At 38.0% G+C, this 18,266-nt stretch overlaps 1 protein-coding gene across 1 annotated transcript in view; it reads right to left on the bottom strand.

Moving 5' to 3' along the window:
• Positions 1-18,266, bottom strand: part of VWA8 (von Willebrand factor A domain containing 8) — a 402,578-nt gene that overhangs the window by 296,662 nt on the left and 87,650 nt on the right. Inside the window, exons 11-12 of the mRNA XM_054719826.1 lie at positions 16,996-17,130; positions 16,829-16,906 (exon numbers count right to left, since the gene is read on the bottom strand). Coding sequence (XP_054575801.1) covers positions 16,829-16,906; positions 16,996-17,130 — 213 coding nt within the window. The remainder of the gene's footprint in view (positions 1-16,828; positions 16,907-16,995; positions 17,131-18,266) is intronic.

Below are 18,266 nucleotides of genomic sequence, written 5' to 3'. Positions count from 1 at the left end.
TTATCCAGTGATTCAGTGGTGTATTCATGTCTTCTACTATGATTGTATTGTTGTCAATCTCTCCCTTGATATCTTTCAGGAGTTTTTTTTTTATGTATTTGGGTGCTCCTGCATTGGGTGCATATATATTTAACAGGGTTATATCCTCTTGTTGTATCAATCCCTTTAATATTATGAAGTGGCCTACCTTATCTCTTTTTATGGCCTTCACTTTGAGGTCTATTCTGTCAGATATAAGTATTGCTACCCCAGCTTTTTTTTTTTTTTTCATTTCCATCTGCCTGAAAGATATTTTCCCATCCCTTCACTTTCAGTCTGTGTGAGTCCCTTGTTCTGAGGTGGGTCTCTTGTAGACAGCATATATATGGGTCATGTTTTATTATCCATTCAGCCACTCGATGTCTTTGGATTGGAGCATTTAGTCCATTTACGTTTAAAGTTATTATTGATAGGTACTTGTTTGTAGCCATTTTTATTTTTTGTGCCCATGTTCCTTGTAACCTTTTTATTTCTTCTTTTTACCCCAGTCCCTTTAGCATTTCTTGCATTGCTGGCTTGGTAGTGATAAACTCCCTTAGCCTATTTTTGTCAGTGAAGCTCCTTATTTCCCCTTCAATTTTGAATAATAGCCTTGCTGGATAGAGTATTCATGAATTCAGTCCCTTGCTTTGCATCACTTAGTAAATTTCCTTCCATTCTTTTCTGGCCTGATGTGCCTCTGTTGAGAAATCATTTGATAATATAATGGGAGACCCCTTGTGCATAACTTTCTGTCTCTCTCTTACAGCCTTTATGAATCTCTCTTTGTCCTGAACATTTGCCATCATAATTATGATGTGCCTTGGTGTGGGTCTTTTTGGTTTCATCTTGTTTGGGACTCTCTGTACTTGTGTGACTTTTTTTCCCCCCACATCAAGGAAGTTTTCTGACATTATTTCTTCAAATAGGTTTTCTAACCCTTGTTCCTCTTCCTGTTGTTCTGGCACCCCTATTATTTGTATGTTGCTCCATTTCATGTTGTCCCATAGCTCCCTTAGGCTCTCCTCCTGTCTTTTAATTTTTTTCAAATTAAAATTGCCAATTGCAGTTCAGTTTGGGCGTGTTTTGCTTCCCTGTCTTCTAATTCACTAATTCAGTCCTCTGCTTCTCCTAGTCTACTGTTGAAACTTTCCAGGATGTCTTTTATTGCAGCTATATCACTCTTCATTTCTTCTTGATTCTTACATAAGTTGTTGATTTTTTCATCCATCTGGTTTATGAATACTTTTTCTGACATATTGCATGCCTCCATTTCACTTAGCTGCTTTCTGGTGATTTATCCTTTTCTTTCCTTTGGGGGTTTCTTTGTCTACCCATTTTTGTTCTCACCAACGGATCTAGACGTTGAGTCGTGCAGGGGCTGCTCCTCAGTTGGCAGCGGCTCCTCTGGTGGGTGCTGTTTGCAGCAGTGGTGGCTCCTCTGGCTGGTGGGGGGAGGCTGCTCACACAGCTGCTGCTCCTCAGATGGGGGCAAGCTGTGCGCAGCTGCTGGTCCTCGGACGGGGGCAGTCTGCTCGTGTGGCTGCTGCTCCTCAGACGGGGACGGGCTGTGCGGGGCTGCCGCTCCTCAGTTGAGGCATGCTACTCGTGCAGCTTCTGCTCCTTGGACAGGGGCGTGCTGCTTGCGTGGTTGCTGCTCCTTGGACAGGGGGGCAGGCTGCTCACACAGCTGCTGCTCCTTGGACAGGGGCAGGCCACGTGAGGCTGCTGCTCTTTGGCCTGGGGCAGGCTGCTCGTGAGGCTGCTGCTCCTCGGACAGGAGTGGGCTGCTCACGTGTCCGCTGCTCGAGCAGTCGCAGTGCCCTGGGATTTTTCCAGGGGTCCTCTGCCCTTCCCAGCTGCAAATTGCCTCACCAGCTGAGTCTCCTTCACCAATTCCGGGTGGATGTTATTCGTTTCAGCTGCTCTCCGGGACAAGGCTCGGGACACTTCCATCTATTCCGCTGCCATTTTGTCCTCCTCTCTTTTGATTTTTAGATTCAATTGTTGATAATATGTATTTATTGCCTTTTATTGTTCATATTTTTTATCCTTTTTTTCTTCTTCTTCTTAAATAAGACCCTTGAACATTTCATGTAAAACTGGTTTGGTGGTGATGAATTCCTTTAGCTTTTTCTTGTCTGGGAAGCGCTTTATCTGACCTTAAATTCTAAATGATAACTTTGCTGGGTAGAGTAATCTTGGTTGTAGGTCCTTGCTTTTCATCACTTTGAATATTTCTTGCCACTCTTTTCTGTCCTGCAAAATTTCTGTTCAGAAATCAGCTGACAGTTGTATGGTTGCTCCCTTGTAGGTAACTAACTGCTTTTCTTTTGCTGCTTTTAAAATTCTCTCTTTGTCTTTAACCTTTGGCATTTTAATTATGATGTGTCTTGGTGTGGGCCACTTTGGGTTCATCTTATTTGGGATTCTCTGCGCTTCCTGGACTTGTATATATATTTCTATCACCAGGTAAGGGAAGATTTCTGTTATTATTTTTTCAAATACGTTTTCAATTTCTTTCTCTCACTCTCCTTTTGGCAACCCCATGCTGCAAATGTTGGTATGCCTGAAGTTGTCCCAAAGGCTCCTTACACTGTCTTCATATTTTTTTATTCTTTTTGCTGTTCTAATTGGGTATTTTTGCTTCCTTATATTCCAAATTGTTGATTCAATTCTCCATGTCATCTACTCTACTGTTGATTCCCTGTGACTTATTCTTCATTTCAGTTAGTGTATCCTTCATTTGTGACTGGTTCTTTTTTATGGTTTCTATGTCCTTTTTATGCTGCTGAAGTTCTCACTAAATTCCTTGAGTATCCTTATAACCACTGTTTTGAAATCTGTAGCTGGTAGTTTGCATGCCTCCATTTCATTTAGTTCTTTTTCTGGAGATTCCTCCTCTTCTTTCATTTGTGACCTGTTTCTTTGTCTCTGCATTTTTGCTGCTTCCTATGTTTGTTTCTTCTTTTGAGGTAGAGCTGCTAGTACATTTCCTGGAATTGGTAGAGTGGCCTTGTGTAGTAGGCACTGTGTAGTGCCCAGTGGTACAGCCTCCCCAGTCACCTGAGCTAGGTACTCCAGGTACACTCCTGTGTGGGCTGTATGCACTGCCCTGTTGTAGTTGAGCCTTGACTGCTGTTGACATCAATGGGAGGGATTGTCCCTCAGGCCATTAATCTGTGAGATCTAGCTGCAACTTCAGTGGAGAAGCTGCTGTGTATGAGACACCCCTACGGAGCAAGACTTGCTTCAGAGGGGCTTTGGTGGTCACTGAATTCACCTTTGTGTGCGTCACTCCAGGAGGGTTGTATTCTAGCATGGTCTAAGACAGTGATGGCGAACCTATGACATGCGTGTCAGCACTGACACGTGTAGCCATTTCTGATGACACGCAGCCGCTGAGGAGGCCGCATGCCGAGGATGAAACATTTGCTGCTTCTGAGGATGAAACATTTGCGAAATAATGTTTTTTTCCTCAAAGTGACATACTACCCGAGTTATGCTCAGTTTTTTGGCGAAGTTTGACACACCAAGCTCAAAAGGTTGCCCATCACTGGTCTAAGATATCCACTGTGTGCACTGGCTTTGGGGACTCCTGGGAAGTGCAAAGACCACTACCTCCTGTGCCCACCAGGTACAAGCTACAGAGCGATTTGCAGATGGATGCTACTTGTGTTGGGCTTGGAGGTGCCCAGGAGAGGGCAAGCTGTGAACCAAGGCAGGCTACCACTAGTGGTGAGCCTGAGGTCACTTAGCAAGAGGTACAGGGTACACAGAAGCCAGATGCTGCTTGTTTGAGACATTTTAGTAAAGGCCAAAGCATGAGTCAAGAGAGGTCACTTGTATGGAAAAGCCACAAGAAATTATTTGGATGGGCCCACAAGTTGAGTAGGAAAGGGTCTCAGGGAATTACCAGGGCAGGGCAAACAGTGTGAGCCAGGTTGATGGAGAGTCAGATATGGAGCCCGATTGTGGGCTCAGTGGGGGAGCAGGGGATCTCAGAAAAGAAACAATGGCCTCTGCCAGCACTTCTGTGTGGCAGAAAGTTGCCCCCCTGCCCAAAGCTCTGGCCCTGATGCCAGACAATTCAGTTCCTACCATATGTCCCTAGCTCCTTTCAAGCTGCTGCCCTCATGTTAGAGCTCAGAAGGATGAGTCCAAATAAGTTCGTGCCCAGGACCTGCCTAGGACACCAGCAGCCCTCCATCTCACTCACACACAATTACTGCTGGTTTTGACAGACAGAAGTTATGGAGACTTGTCTTCCTAGAACTGGAACCCTGGGCTGGGGGCTCTGGGGTGGGGCTGGAGCCCCTCACTCCTCAGAGGGGACCCCCTCAGCCAAGATATCCCTCCCAATTTTAGACCACCACACATGGATATAGGACCAGTCCGTTTCACGTCTCCACCCCTCCTACCAGTCTTGATGTGGCTTCTTCTTTAAATCCCTAGTTGTAGGACTTCCATGCAGCTAGAATTCAAGCAGTCCTAAATGATGGTTGTTCTGTAGTTTACATGTATATTGATGTGGATGTGGGAGAAATCAAGTACTGTGTTTACCTAGGCCACCACTTTAACAGGAAATGCCACTCTCGCCACTTTTATTCAACATGGTATTAGATGTCTTAGCCAAAATAATTAGGTAAGAGAAAGAAATAAAAGGCATCCATATTGGAAAGGATTAAGTAAAATTGTCACTATTTAAAGATGACATTATACTACATGTAGAAAACCCTGTAGACTTCATCAAAACAGAACTAATAAACAAATTCAGTACAGTTTCAGGATACAAAATCAACAGCAAAAATCTGTTGCATTTCTATGCACTAATAATGAACTACTGGAAAAAGAAATTAAGAAAATAACACAGTTTACAATTGTATCAAAAAGAATAAAATAGTAAGAATGAATTTAACAAAGAAAGTAAAAGACCTGTATATTGGAAACTATGAGACATTAAAGAAAGAAATTGAAGAAGAAACAAATAAATGGAAAGATACCCATGTTCATGGATAGGAAGAATTAATATTATTAAAATGTCCATACCACCAAAGCAATCTACATATTCAGTGCAGTCCTATCAATGGATGGCATTTTTCATAGAACTAGAACAAACAACCTAAAATTTGTATCAAGCCATAAAAATATCCTGAATAGCCAGAGAAATCTTGAGACAGAACAAAGCTGAAGGCTTCACGTTCCCTGATTTCAAATTATATTATAAGCTATTATAATTAAAACAGTATGGTACTGGCATAAAGACAGACACATAAAACAATGGAACAGAACAGAGCCTAGAAATAAATCCATGCATATATTGTCAATTAATTTATGACAAAACAGCCAAGAACATGCAATGAGGAAAGGGCAGTCTCTTCAATGAATGGTGTTGGGAAAATGTTACAGCACATGCAAAAGAATGAAACTGAACCACTATCTTACACTATATACAAAAATTAACTTAAAATAGATTAAAGACTTGAGTGTCAAGATCTGAAACCATAAAACTGTCAGAAGAAAATATAGGCAATAAACTCCTTGACAAAGATCTTGGAGACGGTTTTTGAATCTGCCACTTAAAAAAAGGCAACATCATACTAAAAAGCATCTGTGCAGCAAAGGAAGCCATCAAGAAAATGAAAAAGCAACCTACTGAATGAGAAAATTTTTATGAATCATATATATATAACAAAGAGCTAATATCCAAAATATATAAAAACTCATACAACTCAAAATTAACAAACAAAAAAACAATCAATTAAAAAATAGTATCTGAATAGACATTTTCCCAAAGAAGATACATGGATATCTAACAAGTACATGAAAAGATACTCTACCTCATCAATCATCAGGAAAATGGAAATCAAAACCACATGAAATATTACCTCACATCTGTTAGAATGGTTATTATTAAAAAAAAAAAAAACTAGAAATAACAAGTGTTGGTGAGGATGTAGAGAAAAAGGATCCCTGTGCAGTGTTAGTGGGAATGTAAAATGTTGCAGCCATTATGGAAAATAGTATAGAGGTTCCTCAGAAAATTCAAAATAGAACCATATGATCCAGCATCCCACTTCTGGGTATTTATTAGAAGAAAACTGAAACAGTAACTTTAAATGTTATATACACCCCTATGTTCATTGCAGCATTATTTACCAAAGCCAAGATATGAAAATAGCCCAAGTGTCCATCTATAGATGAATAAAGAAGATTTAATATATATGTATGTAAATAATATTCTATATCTAAGAATATTATTCAGCCATAAGAAAGAATGAAATATTGCCATTTGCAACACCATTCATAGACCTCAAGGGCATTATGCTAAGTGAAATAAGTTAGACTGAGAAAGCAAATCCCACATATGTATTATGTATAGAATCTAATAAAATAAATAAACTACGCTTAGAGATACAGAATAGATAGATGGTTACCAGAGGTAGGGAATGGGGATGAGAGAAACAGGTGAATTTTTCTTTTAGTTTAAATAAACTGAATAATAATAATTAAAAGCCAGGGTAAAGTAAGAAAGAACAAATTCAGTGTTGGAAGAACAGATTAAGCAAAACCCAGGCTGGAAACAGAAGGAAAGCTTAGGAAGCTAGTGTTGATAACTAGGTGAGAAGGCCTAAGCATTAGAAACAAAGCTAAAGTAGTATGAACACAGAGAAGTATTGACATTTAAACACTAATAAAAATGAGTTAAGGTACTAGCAATTAAACAGAGAAAACTACTAGTACATGCAACATTGTAATGAATCTCAAATGCATTATTAAAGTGAAAGAAACCAGACTCAAGAGGCACAAACTATTTAATTCCACTCATATGCCAGTTTGGAAAAGGCAAAACTAATAGAAACAGAAAACATCAGTGTTTGCCAGGAAAGAGGCGTGACTGAATATTTTTTAGGTGACAGAAATATTTTATATCTCAATCATGGTGGTTATATCTCAATGTGTTTGGCAAAATGGACTGAATTTTATATATGTTAATTAAACCTCAATAAACATTACTTTAAGAAAAACCAAATGTGATAAGGTAGAACACAGCCAAATTTACTCGTTTATATATTGCTTATGACTGTTTTTCCACTACAACAGCAGAGTTGAGTAGTTTCAACAGGGACTGCCAAGTTCACAAAGCCTAAAATATCAAAGCCTAAAATATTTACTATCTGGTCTTTAAAACAAAACAAAACGCCAGGTTACTAAGTGGTTAGAGCATCAACCTCATACCAAAGGGTTCAATTCCTGGCCAAAGGCATATACCTGGGTTGAAGGTTCAATCCCTGTCCCCCTGATGTTTCTCTCCCTCCCTCCCTCTCTTTCACTCAAGAAAAATCAATGCAAAAATAACTTCAGGTGAAAATTAACAAAAAAAAAAAAAAGCTTATCACCCATTGGTTTGGTTCTTATTCAACAAACTTGTCCATAAAATGAATAGGAAGAAGGTTACAGAATGTGCATAAATGTTCTATTCAAATTACTGGGGTATAGAAATGAGTTCTTTGCCAAATACAGCCTGAATTAAGTCTCCAATCAGTTCTCAACAACAGCTACAGATATTTTAAAAGAAACTTTCACAAAAACTTCCCATTATAATCACCACATCTCCCATTTGGATCTACTGTTTATATTATAAACCTGTCAGATTTTGTTGTTGTTGTTAAAGTGACAAAACGCTGGTCTTTTATTTAAGTAATTAGCTACAGTCTACATAACTGCTTCTTTATATGACTTTTACCTGAAACAACTAGCTTTCCAGTGTATTTGAAGTATGAATTCAAATAATTAGAGAAGTATTATAAACTGACTTTCACTTCTTTTTTGAAGCTGGAAAATATGAATAACAAAGTGTGTGGCATCATTACATAAATAATAAAGCACAAGTACTATGTGAAGATTTTTTAAATGTGATAACAGAAATTATATTAGCTGCCTAAAAAAAAAGCCTCCATTATATAACTTGTATTTATTTCATTATTTATTTTTAAAATGTAGAAATATTATAAAATGTTAGTATGCATAGGCAATAATTATAATGGTGAATTATAATTAGTTGGGCATAAACTTGGGGTTGCATTACAGAGAGTCACCCATTCTCTATCATTTTCAATAAAGTATATTTGTGATGCAACTTATTGGAGTAAAGGTTATACTTCCTATCTTTACAATTTAATTTATAAAATTCCTTGTGTGTGCAATTGACACCTGCAAACTAGTATTTTGATGAAACTTACTGAGATGATTATTTAAACATGGTGTAATATTTATAATTTTACAATTATAAATAACACCATAATGCATTATAATTTATCTATTAAATTATGGCAAAGAACATGATAGTTATTGGCCTGCTTATAGCATGCCTCTGATATTATAGGCAGGAAATATAAAATCATATACTAGTATACTAAAAATGTCCCTTCAAATTAGAAGGGAAATTTTACTCTGCTAACTTTTTAAATTTCATACTGTACTAAGTTTTATATTCATATAGATTAAAATAAAATTTAAAAATATATTCTACATAAAGGAGGCAGGAGACAAAACAACATTATTTTCAAGGAGAAGCTGAAAAAGACATGAAATAGAAGCCTCGGTAAGCCTGGGACTTGAAGGGATTACTTGAGTCAAGCATTTAAAGTTCTTATATGATAATGATATACATTGTTCTTTAAAAATAAATTTTATTTTTAAAAAATTTGAAGGAGTTGAGGTATATCAACTCTTAAAATAGCATTATGAAGGTTATTCTATGTGGGAAAAGAAAAAATTTCAAAGAAGACAGAAAGGATGACAGAGTGTAGCAAAATAATAAATCAAAAAACAAGAGGAGCTACAGAATGATGTAGAAAGTCAGCCTCGAATGTGGACTATAAACCACTTAAGACTGAATACAGATATCCTGAAATTTTGATGAGAGAAAAGTGCAAAAAGTCAAGAAGCAAGTAAATAAATCCAAGACAAAGAAGTGAAAACAAACCATAAAGAATAAAAAAAGTAAAAATATTTCCACTGTATTTGGATAAACAGGAAGAAGTAGGGATTATAGATTAGATGGAAGAGGGAGAAAAGGACTTGGTTTCAATTTAGCTATAGAAAGAAAAACTTAGCCAAGGAGCCCTGGCCAGTGTGGCTCAGTTGGTCGCAGTGTCATCCTGTACACCCAAAGAGTTCAGGTTGGATCCCTAGTCTGAACACATATGGGAGGCAACTGATCAATGTTTCTCTCTCACATCAATGTTTGTTTCTCTCTCTCTCCCATCTTCCTCTCTTTAAAAATAAATAAATTTAAAATTTAGCCAAGGGGTTAAAAATGATCCTAAGATTTCAACATGTTTTAGACAGTAATTATTTCATTAAAAGTCCCTTAAATGTATTTGATCTTAAATTGTGATTGGAGTTGACTTCACTTTTAATCCAACCAGTACTTAAACAGAAGAAAGAGATCTTAAATCTGGTGCTGTTTATGGTGTGGAAAGAAATCTGGAAATATGCCCTTATCTGGTTGTGAAGGAAAAGAATAATAACTTGTGTTTCTTCAATACTATGAAACCACTGGCTTCAACATTCAAAAAAGAATAACCAGTTAAAAGAATCTGACCTAACACTTGCGCCAAATTAACCTATTATGAAAATCATTTTATGTATCGCCACAAATTTGTGTTAAGATTCTGTTTTTCTTCATCTGAAATGCAGTTCTAAAAATAGTCAAGTCTAAAAATAAGGCAGAACCCACAGATTAAGTGTAGCTTTATACATGCACATGTAACAGGGAAATCTCCACATCTAGGAAAACAGATGTTGGGTTACTTATCTACACTGAATTCTCTGTCAGGTCTGGAAATTTTTCATTAATTCAGACTATATTATTATAAAACCCAAATCCATTATTTAATTCTATTAAATTACTTCCTCTGTCCCAGAGAGATCAATGAGCACTAATAAACATGAAATGTGAGCAATAAAAGTCTTATATTTGATCTCAGGAGCTTGGTTTCTATCATGAAAACCAAGTGATTAACAGTTTCAAAATCTGCAAATGTCAATACAGTGCCTGATATATGTTTTGGTCCAGTTCATGAAAAGAAGTCATGAGAAAGAAACAAACTCACTTAAAAGTAAGTTACCATTATTATTTCTCTACTAGAGGCCCGGTGCACAAATTCATGCATGGGTGGGGTCCCTCGGCCGGACCGGGAAGCGGGCTGATTGGGGACGCGAGAGGTTGGCCAGGGGGAGGGGCTGGGGAGGTTGGCTGGCAGAGGGGAAGAGCAACTTTCTGAGTCCATACTTCCAGAAACCTCTTTTCTCCTAGACATATATCTAAAGACTAGAGGCCCGGTGCATGAAATTCGTGCACGGAGGGGGGGTGTCCCTCAGCCCAGCCTGTACCCTCTCCAATCTGGGACCCCTCGAGGGATGTCCGACTGCCCAGTGGGATCGGGCCTAAATGGGCAGTTGGTTATCCCTCTCACAATCCAGGACTGCTGGCTCCCAACTGCTTGCCTGCCTGCCTTCCTGATTGCCCCTAACCGCTTCTGCCTGCCAGCCTGATCACCCCCTAACCACTCCTCTGCCAGCCTGATTGATGCCTAATTGCTCCCCTGCCAGCCTGTTTGCCCCCAACTTCCCTCCTCTGCCAGCCCAGTCACCCCTAACTGCCCTCCCCTGCAGGGTTGATCGCCTCCAACTTCCCTCCCTTGCAGGCCGGGTGCCTCCCAACTGCCCTCCCCTGCTGGCCATCTTGTGGTGGCCATCGTGTGTCCACATGGGGGCAGGATCTTTGACCACATGGGGGCAGACATATTGTGTGTTGGAGTGGTGGTCAATCTGCATATTACTCTTTTATTAGATAGGACAGAGGCCGGGTGCAGGAGTGGGGGCCAGCTGGTTTGCCCTGAAGGGTGTCCCAGATAAGGGTGGGGGTTCCCTTGGGGCATGAGGCAGCCTGAGCAAGGGGCCTGTGGTGGTTTGCAGGCCAGCCACGCCTCCTGGCGACCCAAGCAGAGGCACTGGTATCTGGAATTTATTTACCTTCTACAATTGAAACTTTGTAGCCTGGAGCGGAGCCAAGCCTCCTGCATGCTCCACTGGCAGCCATTTCTGTTGCAGTTAATTCACCTTCTATAATTGAAACTTTGTAGCCTTAAGCAGAGGCCTGAGCCCAGCCAGGGTGTGCTTTGCTTTCTCCGTTACCGCGGGCAACCCTAGCCTGGTCTCTCCAGCTCCGTGGCTGCCACCATTCTGTTTGAATTTGTTTACCTTCTATAATTGAAACTGTAGCTTGAGTGGAGGCTTAGGCCTGTCAAGGGCAGGTGGAAAGCTTGTTTCCCTCTGTTGCCTGGGAAACCTTGCTCTCGGTGGCTGTAGCCATCTTGGTTCGATTTATTTGCATACTCGCCCTGATTGGCTGGTGGGCGTGGCCTGGGCTGGTGGGCGTGGCTTGGGTGTAGCGGAGGTATGGTCAATTTGCATATTTGTCTATTATTAGGTAGGATTAATATAGAGAAAAGTAAAATTAGAAAAGGGTTTTCAGAATATGTGATTAATTTGCTTATCTCTGTACCAGTTTTCCAAATCCTTGTAGGATATCTACAAGGTAGACAGTGTATATGCAGAGGATGAACAAAATATTCTTATGGGAGCCCTGGCTGATGTGGCTAAGTTGGTTGGGTGTTGTCCCATGCACTGAAAGATTACCAGTTAGATTCCTGATCAGCAAACATGCCTGGGTTTCGGGCTTGATCCCCAGTAGGGGGCATGCAGGAGGCAGCAGATCAATGTTTCACTCTCACATCAATGTTTCTCTCTCTCTTCTCTCCACCCCCGCTTCCTCTCTCTCTCTAAAAATCAATTTAAAAAATTTTTTTTTAAATATTCTTATGGGAAACTTAAGTTCCTTTCAGTTATCATTACCTACGCTTTTCAGATAGAGGATGAATAAAATAAGGTTAAACTAGAGGCTGGATGCACAAAATTCGTGCAAGAGTAGGCCTTCCTTCCCCCAGCTGCCGACACCGGCTTCCCTCTGGCACCTGGGACCCAGGCTTCCCTCCGGCCACCAGCAGGAACCCGGGACCCAGACTTCCCTAGCAGCCCCAGCTTTGTCCAGAAGGATGTCCGGTCTAATTAGCATATTATGTTTTTATTATTATAGATTATCTTATTCTGTGGCAGAAACTAGAAGAGACTGACTTCATATTTCAAAAGAGTATCAGGAAATAGAATGCCTTGCCATAAACTTTAATGGTAGCATCTTCCTACCATTGTTTACCCATTAATCAACAAACTGAACATGAAAGTAAAAAAAAAAAAATTTTTTTTTAAGTTTTGTAAGCTTATTGTCACTCTCCAAAAATATATACTTCTTTCACATATAAAGATAACATTCTCAATGGCAAGATACTTTAGATAGTTTTGCAGTGGAGCTGAGAGATCGGAATTGATGGCTTTATACATAATCTCTTGCTGCGTTCTTCTTTTAAAGGATAGCAGAATGAAGTGACCATAGTTTTAACAGCTCAAGCATATGATCTTAGGATAGTTTATCACTACAATAAAGAAATCACTGTAAACTAACTACAGAAATCTGATGCAGAAACAGGACTGTCGGGAAAAAGATGAGGCAGATTTTCCAGCTTTCACTAGAATGAGTTTTTATTTTCATGTGAAGAAAATAATCATGTATATAATTTTAGAAATAATACTAATAACAAATTGGGATGGAGTCAAAGAGAAAATAAATATCATCCTCAAAAGGTCTTTTCCATATGATTTCCAAGCAATGGCACCTGAAAAGGTTAATTATGCTTGTATTTACCCTTGTCGTATAAGTGGAATATAATATATTTATAATAGAATTTAACCTGTTTACACCCTGTACGACAGCAACTTTGCAGAGTGCCCTCTCGCACTCTGGGACCCCTCGAGGGATGTTGGAAAGCTGGTTTCAGCCCCATCCCCACAGGCCAGGCCGAGGGACCCCACCTGCCAGAGGGACCCCACTCACTCCGCAGAAGCCCTTCGAGCAGGAGGTTGGCTCCAGGGCATGTCCGGCCTATCTCACCCAGTCCCATCCCACCGGCCACCTTCTAATTAATTTCCTTTCAATGTGCACAAATCTGTGCACGGGGTCACTTGTATATTTATAATAGAATTTAACCTGTTTTACAATAATATTGATGATTTTTTTCTATCAGTATTTAGTAGAAAAGTATTTTCACTGGAAATTAGAAATTTGATGGTTAAGAGATTGATGAGCTGACAGAATGCCCTCCTCAGATCACTTCTAACACGATCTGTGGAGGGCAAAGGTCAGATGAACTAGCATACTAATAACCACCTGTCTTCTAACCTCTGATGAAGACATCAAGAGAGGTAATTCTGTAAGAGGGTAGGGTATTCTTCATGGCATCTTCCATAAACTAAGTTAAAGATATTACTCTCCCCCAAATTCCTTATTTCCCTTTAAAAAATCCAACAGACCTAGAATCAATATATAAAAATTAATTTCAAAAAATATTTTCAGTGAATTCCAAGACTTGCTGCCGGCTGTACAACGTAAACATTTATTTTCTTTTCCCTACATGTTTCTCTCTCAAGACTCAGGATATCACTACTAATTTAAGTACCTTCACCTTAATTCATATTCTTCATGACTTCATAATCTTGATCACATGCTTTTTCATTAATTTCATCTTTTAAGATCATAAAGTACTTCTTAGTAAATATTTGAACCTTTTAAGTTTTCCAATCAGTTAATTATCTATTTTCCTTTATCTCCTTTTTTACCTATGTACCTTTTACTATCTTTCTTGAAATATGACAATGAAAATTGTACAAAATAGTAGGGGTATAAAGCCACCATAGTTTTGTACAAAGGAAGGATATTTTCTCTTTTGTTTCTAAAATTATTTTCAATGCAACTCCAAATCCTAAATAACTTGGTGCTCTGAATGAGTTTAAACTACACAGAAGAAAGAAAAATTTAATTTCAGGGGGAATTCTCACATATCTTTTACAATAGATTACCTTGCTTATAGCCCAAAAGTTACCAGTACCATGTGATTATAATTCTTTCTAATTATAATTAGAACCTTTAGGCACCAATAGGCACAAAGTACCTTAAAGCAGCACGAAGCAGTATCCTCAACATAATCATTTGAAGTATGAGTTGTTAACAAAATTTTCTGTGATCTAAGGTCACTACAAGAAGCTGGTTTAAATGTCATTTTTCAAAAATAAGAACTTTTTGTTGTTAATCCTCACCCAAGGATATTGTTTAGAGAGTGGAAGGGAGTGAGGGAGGGGGAAAGACAGAGAGAGAGAGAAATAACAATGAAAGAGAAACAGATCAATTGGTTGCCTCCTGCACCAATTGCCCTGACCTGGGCCAGGGTTCAAACCCGAAATCCTTTGGTACATGGGCTGAAGCTCTAACCACAGAGAACACTGGCCAGGAAAAAATTAAGAACATTTTATATATAAATATATTCAGTAAATATAAAAATGTTTAACCAAAGAATAAACTAAAAACAAAAAAATGCATCCTAAAATGTAAATAAACAGGATCACAACCACTTCCCAAACTGTTTAAAGACTAAAAAGAGAGACTCTTCTTTAAGTAAAAAGATATTAAAATCACCCAAAGACTAATATATAAAATCAATAAATTAGAAGAATAAAAATGTCTTAGGATTCATTATCACCAAAAAATACATGACAGAAAATTTCACTCTGTAAAAACACAAGCTGTAAGTTTGCTGTTTCATCATACCGTGTACAACATGTACATCCACTAAAATAATCTACTAAAACACACATAGAAATAAATTTAACCAAAGAGATGAAAGGCTTATACACTGAAAATATAAAACACTGCTGAAAGAACTTAAAGAAGACATAAATAAATAGAAAAACATCCATGGACACAGATTGGAAGACAATATTAAAATGACAATACTATCCACCCAAAGTGATCTACAGATTCAATGCAATCCCTATTAAATTTCAACAGCATTTTTTTTCATAAGTAGAAAAATATAACCTAAGATTCATATGAAATCTCAAGGGGCCCTGAATAGCAAAGCAATCCTGGAAAAGAAAACAAAGCTGGAGGTCTCACACTTCCTGATTTCAAAACTTACTACAATGCGATAGCAATCCAAACAGTGTGATGCTGATATAATGACAGACATATAGACCAATGGAATGGAGAACCCAGAAATAAACCCTTCCATATAAAGTCAACTGATTTTTGACAAGGATGCCAAGACCATCCCATGGGAAAAAGACAGTCTTTTCAGCAAATAGTGCTGGAAAAACTGGATATTCACATGCAAAAGATTGAAGCTGGACCTTTACTTTACACCATATATAAAAATTAACTCACAGTGGCTCAGAGATATAAGTGGAAGTACTAAAACTGTAAAGCTATTAGAAGAAAACATGGGGGAAATTCATAATATTGGACTTGGCAATAATTTATTGAATATAACACCAAAAGCACAGGCAACAAAAAGATAAATTAGATTTTATCAAAATTAAAACCTTTGTGCATCAAAAGATACTATGAAGACAGTGAGAAGACAACCCACAGAATGAGAGAAAATATTTGCAAATCATATATCTGAGAATGAATTTATATCCAGAGTACATAAAGAACTCCTACAACTCAATAACAAAAAAAGACAACCCAGTTAAAACATTGGCAAGAAACTTAAATAGGCATTTCTACAAGTAAGATACACAAATGGCAAATAAGTACATGAAAAGATGCTCAATATCAAAACTACAATGAGTTACCACTTCACACCCTTTTGGATGGCTACTATAAAGTAGAAAATAACTATTGACAAGAATATGAAGGAAGTGGAACCTGTGTATTGCTGGTGGGAATGTAAAATGGTGCAGCTACTATGGACTCCTCAACAGGTTAAACACAGAATTACAATATGATTCAGCAATACCAAGGGACTCAAACAGATACTTGTACAATTATTGTATAATAATTTATAGTAGAATTACTTATAATAGCCAAAATTTATCAGTATGTGAATGGACAAACAAAAAGGGGCATATACATACAACCAAATATTATTCAGCCATAAAAGTGAATGAAATTCTGATATATGCTATAACATGGTTAAATATTGAAAACAACATGCTAAGTAATATAAGCTAGAGACAAAAGGATAAAAAGTATATGATTCTACTTATATGAGGTACCTAGAATAAGCAAATTCACAGGGATAGAAAATTATACAGAGGTTACCAGAGTCAGAGGGAAGGGATGAATTGAAAGTTATTGTTTAATGGGTACAGAGTTTCTATTTGGGATGATAAAAAGTTCTAGAAATAGATAGTGGTGACGGTTACACAACATTATGAATGTACTTAATGCGAATGAATTGTACACGTAAAAATGGTAAATTTTATGTTATGCATATTTTACCACAAAAAAAAATAATATATTTGGTGAGTACCTACTTATATCTCACTGCTGCTAAAATGTACCTTGTTTAGAATTCCAAATTACGATTAAATGTACTGTGTGTTTGTACATGCACATACAATGACTCTCCCATTAAAAAGAGATCCTGGCATGCTATGCCCACCAGATATCCTAGAACATACCTTCAAAGTTCCAAATAATTATACTTGTACTCCAATTTTATTGCTATTTCAGTTATTTATCTACATTGAAAGTAATAGGTCATAAGTTAAGGGAAAATACCTATCAATTCTACTGATGGTCAACACATACATGTCTATAGTATAAGTGCTAAAATTGACATTGTACCTGATAGAGCATGATAGGTTCTATGTTGTATCCTAAGGTATCTGCAAAGTTCTTAGCGATGACTGTTTTTCCACAACCCTACAAACAGAAACACAATACTTTAAGAGAGAAATCAAAACAACCAAAAGTCAGGAAACAGAAGTTTACAGTGAGGCTGCCATTCTTACTTTTCCTCCAATTAAACATATGTCCTTAACCATATGAGACTGCATCATTTCAGCCAGTAGTTGTTTATGGCTTGAAGTCTGTATAAAACGTTCTGATGCATAAGGTTGACTAAATGGCCTAGTCCCAGCTGGCACCTGTAATAAAAGAGAGGTAAATATAATAAGCATATGTTTTTCTCAAAATATTAGTAAGTAAAAGTGCATAACTGCCATTAAAAGCCCCTACTAATTTCCTGCTCCATTTAATTCTATAATCTTTTTGATAGTTCAATAGAGCAGCAACTATTTTCTCATTCACAGATCTGATGATCATCAACCAACCTCCAAATCAATCATCCCTCTAAAATGAAAGCCCCATGCTGGCAGATATTTTCATAAGAATCATGTAATCTTCATCCTATTTATAACTTATAATAGCAATGTCACTACTTGAGAATGAAGGCATTTGTCCAAATTCCAGTTATAAGCACAGAATTTAAAATCAGTCCACTGGGACTCTCCAAAGTCACCAATGACCTGCTGACTTTTGAAATCCATGTCCATAAATCCTTTCCCACTCTTGTTTTAGTTAACCACTCAGAAGCATCTGTTCTTAAAATCTCTCCTCGAATTCCTCATTACCTATTTCTTTTATTTCCTACCTCTTCCTTATTAGTCTCCTATCAGAAGATCTCCATGCTCTGCTGAGGACTCTGGGCTTGATCATACTATATACACATGAACCCTAAAGAATTTTAAGTTTGGAAGTGACAAGATCAGATTTGCATTTTAAAAAGATCAGCCTGGTGGTAACATAGAAGGCTAACTGGAATCGACTGGAGGCAATGAAGTTAGAAAACTATCACTAAAAGGAAGGAAATAATGAAACCTCGCTCATACCTCATGTCTCTGGATTTACTGTTCAGAATGCCTGTAATGTCCTATCATCTTTCCACCCCTGGGCCACTGGAAAACTCTTATGTCATACTTCAAGACTTAGCTCAAGTCCCACCTCCTCTCTGAAATTTTCTCTACTCCTTCGGACTCCTTGTATTACTTCCTTCTCTATATTCCCACAGCCGTTCCAATGCAGTCCTTATTTATCTACCTCTATCCTTGACCATCAGCTTGGTGAGGTCATTCATCTGAAGGCTACAAAAGGTACAGTGGAAAATAATCCTGTCTAGAAGTCCCAGCTGTGATATTTCCTAGCTGGTGATCATGGGTGAATTGATTACCCTCTTTACATCAGTTTTCTAATCTGTAAAAGAAAGGTAATAAAACTTACCTCC

Source organism: Eptesicus fuscus, chromosome 8, assembly GCF_027574615.1.
Source record: "Eptesicus fuscus isolate TK198812 chromosome 8, DD_ASM_mEF_20220401, whole genome shotgun sequence".
Taxonomy (NCBI): domain Eukaryota; kingdom Metazoa; phylum Chordata; class Mammalia; order Chiroptera; family Vespertilionidae; genus Eptesicus; species Eptesicus fuscus.
This window is presented reverse-complemented; position numbering and strand designations above follow the sequence as displayed.